We start from the raw sequence: 7,786 nt of genomic DNA on the forward strand, positions 1-7,786 counted from the left end.
GCGGATAAATGAGGGAGGGGCTAATAATCGGCTCAGTCATTTTTAATGATCGTTGAAAGCCCAGATCGTAATCGTGATTAAAATTCGATTAATTGAGCAGCCCTACTTTGGGGTCCCTAGTGGGGACTAGTAAAAGCGCTATACAAATACAGGCCATTTACAAAATAACGCTGAAAACCGATAAAAACCCTGAAAACCATACATTTCACAACTGAGCCTCAACTCTCGCGGTCCGGTACAAAACGACTCACGGACCGGTACCGGTCCGAGGCCCGGGGGTTGGGGACCGCTGTCATATACAATCAGTAATTTATTACATTTAATGTTGAGCAACCCTTTTAAATGACACCTTATGCAATAACTCAAATGTATAATATCATTGCTAATGAATAAAGTTCATGTTTTTACTTGCGCAAGTAAAAACATGCACTTACATTTTTAGACTCACTTGCATATTGCACTAATCTTAGAGCAAGGGTCACATCTTTGGTCTGCAGCTGCACATAGCCTCTTTGGTGTTAAAAGGGTGCTGTTTACTAAAGAGAGACTGTTAGTTTTGTCACTGAAAAGAATGAACACAGGTGATTTGACACTGACCCTTATATGCATTTGTAGGAATCTTCCTTTGATGAATTACTGTAGAATAAAGAAAATTCATCCCACCTGACCACCTCAGTTTTTCATAGAAAGATTTGGAGGTCTATAGAAACAATGTTTTCTCAGATAGAGGAGTGATGTGATATACCCGGAAATTATATACCCCGATGCAGCTGTTACAGTTTGCACCAGTTTATTTATCTAGGATAAGATAGGAGATGCTATCAGGACAGCTGTCTGGCTGATGTGGGTGGATGACTCAAACTGAGGGCGAGATGCCTCAACTTTGCATCATGTAGCTCCCCATTGAGTCCTCGCCCTGCATGTTTAAAACACTGCTGGTGTCGTAGTCTTCAATTCTGTCTTTAGATAGTAGAAAGCAGGATGAGCATGTACCAAAACGATAGGAAAATTGGAGAGTACACAAAAGAAGAGAAACCGTTTTGATCTGAAGCATACCACATTGTCTATCAAACATTATGGACACAATGTTATGCTATGACCACATGTGACTGCCAGTGGAAATGAGTCACTAGTGTGTGCGATGATGTGACTACTGATAGAAGTAGCAGTACAGGGCTGTACTTTTAGGTCAGATTCAGAGAAATGCTGTAAAATTTATTGGAAGTGCTTCACAGTGCAAATGGCTAATGACCGAGAACATAGTGCAAAAGCAACCCAAGAGTCTCTCAAGGAAAATAAATTGGATATTCTATACTGACCAAGTCAGTCACCTGATCTCAGCTCAACAGAGGAGCTTTTCAGTTTCCGAAGCCACAGAGTGCCAGAAAACAATCTTCTTCAGGCAGTCACAGACTGCAAAGGAATTTTACACAAGTATTGAAAACAACACATATTCAGAAGTTTGTTCAAGTAATTTTGAGCCTGTGATAATCAGGTCCTGTATATAAAAAAGTAATGCAATACTTTTGTCACATCTTAATTGCTTGATCCACAGCGATGGTGCTCAGAGGCAAAATGACAAAGTTTTTGTCCAAAGATTTGTGGATCTGACTGTATAAAGCAGTGTCTCCAGTACAGATGTAACAATGAGAATGATAGAGGAAGCTTTAATAATATATTAAGTTCAATCACTGTAGTCCTATGTTGTGACCTAGACAATTACTGTAGATATATTTTGTTACATGTACTTTTCTGAGTTCTTTTTTTTTCTCACTTCTTTTGTAGAGTGAGTTTTAGTTTGGTTACAAACTTTGGTTACAAACTCCTCTTATATATGCATTAGTTGTGACTGGATTTAACAGTGAAGTAAGTATTTTTGTTGAGTTTAGTTGTTCAAAAACAGTAATAATCACTAAAAACTTTTTTTAATGTTTTATTTCCCTCTTTTAAGAATAATAGAATAATCATCATCCTATAATGTGCCATCTTCTGTTTGCTGTTGCTTAACACCTTGCATTGTTTTCTCCATGTGTTTTTTTTCCAGAGGACATTTTTAATCGATGGTATGATATCCCTGTTGACAAAAAAAGAGAAGCAGTGCAGAGGATGAAAATTTGTTCCTTCTGGCTTCCCATTCTGCTGCAGCGTGATGAGTGCGGTACTGTTCGCTGGGCTATTGAAATGGGTCTAATCAGCGCAAAGTAAGCACAGTTATAATTACCTGCAGTTAATACCTCTTCATCATCAGTGTTTAAACTGTTAATAGAATGTTTAATGGTCTCTTTTCAGTGAAAACAACGATATAAATCTAAAGCACATAAGAAGAATAGAAATAGTAGAAACGATCTTCAGGGCCTTGGAGAGAGGATTTGTAAGTGAAATATGTCAGTCAGACACAGATAAGATAAGTCTGTAAGTCTCATTTTCTTTCTAACAGGTGCTTGTTTGTTCTCTCTCCCAGGTAAAAAGGAATGATTCAAAACATATTGTTCTACTTAGCAACAGGCTTAACTTGGTAAGTTTGGAAAAAATTATTGTAATTATTGATTTTGGAAGTTTGTCGGGTGATTTTAAAAATATATAAATAAAAGAGCTCTAAAAAGTGACCAGTTTTTCATTTGATTTCTGACACGTGAATGTCAAAAGTCAGTTATTCACCAAAAATTTATTTTTGGTAGCAGGGTCTCACCTGATTACCTGTGTGCATGTGCAGTGTGTTTTCTGTTATTTTTGTTATTTTGTCCAAAATGGGTACAAATGTAATGCAGCTGTACAAACAGTGCTTATGTGTGATGGTGTGTTGACTTTGTTTGAAACCAGCGCAGTGCGGAGGTCTTGGATGATGCGTTTCGCTGGTTGCTGCGAACAGGAGAACCTGATATACAAAAGCAAATGACTGAGCTCAACTCTGGGCACACCTGCTTCACAGCTCTCCACTTCATCTTCACAGAGTGTAAGACACAGTATCTGCTTTTGAGTGCTCAGCTCTAGTAATTCCTGTGGGTATCTTTATGTGTTGAGTCTGTGATATTCATAGTTTTTTTTTTTTCCCCTTTTCCAAACAGTGAACTGGTTTGTTGATAATTTTCTTTGACTTCGGTGGTGGTGTTTTAAAAGCTGAGACTTGTCTTTTGTTCAGATGCCAGGCTTATTCAGGATCTGGGAAGCAGCCAAGATAGGAGGATGAAGGAGCTGATGGCTCCACCGTTGGACTTTCATGTTGAGGTAAGAGCCACCACACTGTTTCTCATAGTCTTTTTTTTTCTTTTTTTTTTCCCCACTGGTGCCTGCTCAGCTCAACTGGACTCGCTTTTTAGGGTTTTCCATTAAGTGGTAGTACTTGGTACCAAATACTTTAAGTACCTTCTTGCGCCGAAGTTCCAAGGAAGATGGCTCAATCTGGAAATGTGATGTCAACAGTCTGCAAGCCACTGTCTGGGCAATCAATAACGTCACTAAATGAGTCATGAGAGCTTTTGAAACCCGGCCATGAGAGACATGGCTGCACAAAAACCAACACCTTGGACCCAGAGTGTGACAAAAAGCCAGAAAGTGAGCAGTATTTATACCATCGATTCGACATCCTCCATTGCCACTTGTATCTCATTCAGATGACGTCGTGGGATTTTCGGTTGCGTTGCTATAATGACCAAGAACGAGTAGAGTTGAGCTGATTAGGTAGTAATGATAAAGGGGCTTCTGATACTTTGACAGTGTTTACCAGGAGAGGTGACAGGTTTGGAATATCAAGGATATTTTTTTGCAAACCAACAAAAGGAGAACCAAAGACCACAATGCAAAAAATGACTTGAAACCCAGATTAAAACCTATTGATGGTCAGACTATAAATTCCCAGGTCACTTCTACCCTCTCTCTCTGCCCCACTTCTTTTGGGCCTGTTTAGCTGCTGCTACTAAGCAGATTTCTGACGTTGTTAAATTTTTACAGTTTAGTGGTAGTAGTAATAGTTTAACAAGGTTTCTAACTCCATCTTTATGGTGTTTTGAAAAGTATCCGAGTGCTTCACAGTTTGAATAAAAGCTACACATTAAAGATAAGTATCCATGTTCGAACATGGACATAAAGGCACATAATTATTCCAAGTTTATAACTTTAAACACAATGAATGTTGATCATATTGTGGCATAGCAAGTAAAACATCAAATAATTTAGATTGGGGACAAAAATCAAAAAGCTTAAAAATAAGCTGACACTGAATTAAAGGTAATCTGAAACTGAAACTTGGTTAATATAGAAATGGATATCCATTACCTCTGACTGGGATTTAAACTTATGTCAAGCTAACAGTCAGCTAACAGAAAAGAAGCCTGGTTATGTCGAACTTATTTCATACAGGACACAAATGTGCTGCATGCGTGTCCTCACGTGACCTTGCTCAGCCACAAATCTTGCTTCATAGTAGAACCCAGCAGGCAGTCTACTTGTTGTAACATGCTTGAAAACAACCTCAGACGCTCAATAACTTTAAAGTGCTTCCTCAATGGATTTAATGCTGTTTAAAAAAAAAAAAAAAAAATTCCTTCCTGTGTTTGAATGCATTTCTCTACTGCCAGTGGAAATAAATATATTCCTCCCCCAGAAAAGTGAAGAGATGAAGAAGAAAGGAAACGAGCACTTTGAGAAACAGCACTATGAAGAAGCGGTGAAGTATTATTCTAAAGCCATCGAATATTAGTAAGTAATACTTCTCTGACATTACATTTTAGTGCCATGCCTTTACCTTATGACAACTGTGATACACTGCAGCACCATCATAGTGAGATGGATAAGGTGTCGGTCACATATGCCAAGAGACTGTTCAGTAACCACCGGCTTCTAGGGAAAAATGTATATTCACCTTGACTGGTTGGTGAATGGTTGCTGGCTGTTGACACCAATTTTTACCTTGTGACCTCCAGTAGCCACTGTCCAACCAGTGTGGGAATGAACCCCCCCGGCAACCACTGGTTGCCAGGGTGTTGTTGGCCGGCCATTAAGCCCATGTGACTGTGGCTGTACATTTCTTAATACAGCCTAAATATGTTGCTTGTCACTGAGTGTATTTAATCCATGGAAATATGTCAAAAAACATGTTCTACATATCTGTCCACTAAAAAGAAAAGTTGTGCCTTTTGTATTTGAAATTAATTTATTTCTCTTCCCAGCCCTGACAATCACAAACTTTATGGAAACCGAGCCCTATCCTTTATCAGGTGTAAGAAATATCTGTAAGTACCACTCATTCTGGAGCACTTGCCACAGTTCTGTTTGATAAAAAGCAGAAAAAGCAATGCTTAATAAATTGATTATAACACCACCCAATGTAAGGTTGTAAATTTTAACTCACAGCTGCCCTAAATTAACAGCATTGGGGAATTTTTATATTTCTGTAGTAGTTAATCAATAAGTGTGCGCAGTCTCATTAGTCAAAATCTTATTATTAATGCTAAAACATAATTTTTGTTAATCGTTTTTTAAAATTTTCTGTTTTACAAAACAGCTGAGAGGATATTAAAACACTTTTTTTTTCTTTTTCCTTTTTTTTCTTAATTGTTCACTTACATCCCTGAACAGAAAAATAGTGGTTGAATGTTTTGCTTGATTAATTTCTGACTCCTCAGAGATATCCAGCGCTCCGGCTCAAATTTGGGTATAAAAATATGAATTTGGTTCATTTCTAATATATTTTGTGCTCTTATTTTTATGGTGAGTGGCCTAATAGGTTTGTTAAGCACTGCACGTTTCCTGTTGATCTTTGTGTCTTTGTGTACTTTCTAGCCTACTTGGCACCCTATTCTTTTAAATTCTCTGAACCATATTAGTGGCTATCATAGATATAAACACATAAATGTCTGGTTTAGATCAGGGCTCTGTCATCTCCCATAACAGCGATATAGTTTTAAGTGATATCAAACTGTAATTTTAGGATAGAATGATTTAGCAATGCCTCGAGTGTTTCACCACTTGAGGCAGAACCAGGCTGTGATGGCAGGTGAGGAGGAGATGCTAGCAGCTGATGATGTAAGACCAAAGTAAACAAATGACTGGGTTGAGCATTGGCTGGTGTCATCGTTCCACATGACAGGAAACGGTTTACGCAACCACAACATCCTAGGTAGACAATATTCATCAGTTTCAATTCTCTTATGTAACCCTACTGTGGAGGCTTCAGAGGAGTTACAAGGTAAAGTTAATTTAATTGTTGTTGTTAAGGTAGTAAACGCTTTAAATTAAAATGTCCCATGGAAATACGACCTAGGTTACTTCGGTGTTGTGCTCAAAGTCACTACCATTGTTTCTTGTACACAATTTGAATTGGGGTGTGTCATCAGAGACGTTAGCTCATTGAAAAAGGATGGAAATGCCTTTCAATGCTTCTTCATTTATTAATATTGTTTCTTTCTGTGTGCAGTAATGGATCAAAATGTTGTTCAGGGTTTGTTTGTTTTTTTTCCTCTATGTTGCCATAAATATAATTACAATTATTTTATTTTATCTTTTAAATTTCATCTCATGATTGTGAGGCTCTATCGCCAACCCCTAGTGTCTGTCTATGGAATAAAATAGTGAATTTAACACCAAATATGTCAACACAGTGCTGTTAACCTATTGATTTAATTAATCCTGAGCTAAAGTCAATATTTAACTGAAACTGGCCTTTTTAAAAAGCTGTTAGGCTGACAGATGTTTTAATACCAACTTTCTTTGTGTAGGAAGTCACTTTTGTCTTCAACCAAGACAGAAGTGACCAAAACCAAAGAAAAGTGGACTTTCTATTTATTCTCAGCGAATAAAAAAACAGACATGTTCTAAAAGCTTTGCCATCCATCTAGTTCAAATACACATGAGGACATTATTACCCTTATCTGATACTGCAAAAAGTATTGGAAGCACTTACGCATAACAACCACACGCAGAAACACATTCATCAGATTTTTTAAAAACAAGTTGTTGTATGTAAAACCAGCATTGCTGGAGCTTTAACCTCTCCACATTTGATCCTCTTCTCTGTGTACGTGGATAAGTTGAAGTTGTGCCCGAAACTTACTGAAAACAACTTGTCATAAATGCTTTCACTTTGCACCTGTGATTGTTGTAAAACTACGCCACACCCATTCTGAGGCGTGTTTTACTGCAGATTGTTTTTGCGAAGCAGAGCAAGTCACAAGCTCGTGGATCTTTCGATCCAAACTTTTTATTTTTACTTTTCAGAAAAGCGGTCGGCGATGGAAAACGTGCCACTCTGATTAAACCTGTGTGGGCAAAGGTATTTGTCTTAATTATAATCTTTGTTTGTAATGTTCTAAGTTCATATTCGGTAAAATAAATTTCTGCTCCACTGTTGCTTTCATTTCTGTTGAGTTTCTGTTATTAGAGTAGACTGAAGTCTGTGTCACAACAGATTTTGATTACTTTTCTTTGGATTAGTTTTGTTTTTGCAAGTTGCACCGTGACCAGATGCCTTTAGTAGTCATCAACAAGTGCATAGTATAATTCTGGCTGGTGTTACGAGTTCAAAATATTGGGGATGGACACCAGAGGAAAAAACCCATAAAAACAACACTGGTCCGGTCGGGTTGAGTCAAACGATGATTTTAATGGTCACACGTGGGAGATGGACACTGTATGCAGACAGTCTCAGATCTCATCACAAAAAACACATCACCATAGTTTTGTAAAATCAGGGTATTAGAACGCCCCTTCATGCGTAGTGACAGGTGTAATACAATCAATGTTGACAATTTTATTTAACACAAAGAATAACATTGTCTCCTTCCCGAGGGCA

General features: G+C 37.8%; 1 protein-coding gene across 2 annotated transcripts in view; it reads left to right on the forward strand.

Moving 5' to 3' along the window:
• The window catches only part of ttc3 (tetratricopeptide repeat domain 3), a 30,944-nt gene that overhangs the window by 4,270 nt on the left and 18,888 nt on the right, over nucleotides 1-7,786 (forward strand). For both annotated transcript variants that reach the window (XM_005748326.1, XM_005748327.1), the window contains 8 exons: nucleotides 2,045-2,201; nucleotides 2,290-2,371; nucleotides 2,462-2,515; nucleotides 2,821-2,953; nucleotides 3,140-3,225; nucleotides 4,601-4,695; nucleotides 5,166-5,228; nucleotides 7,213-7,267. In XM_005748326.1, coding sequence (XP_005748383.1) covers nucleotides 2,045-2,201; nucleotides 2,290-2,371; nucleotides 2,462-2,515; nucleotides 2,821-2,953; nucleotides 3,140-3,225; nucleotides 4,601-4,695; nucleotides 5,166-5,228; nucleotides 7,213-7,267 — 725 coding nt within the window. The remainder of the gene's footprint in view (nucleotides 1-2,044; nucleotides 2,202-2,289; nucleotides 2,372-2,461; nucleotides 2,516-2,820; nucleotides 2,954-3,139; nucleotides 3,226-4,600; nucleotides 4,696-5,165; nucleotides 5,229-7,212; nucleotides 7,268-7,786) is intronic.

Source organism: Pundamilia nyererei, unplaced genomic scaffold (assembly GCF_000239375.1).
Source record: "Pundamilia nyererei isolate P.nyererei 1_Seehausen unplaced genomic scaffold, PunNye1.0 scaffold00219, whole genome shotgun sequence".
NCBI lineage: Eukaryota > Metazoa > Chordata > Actinopteri > Cichliformes > Cichlidae > Pundamilia > Pundamilia nyererei.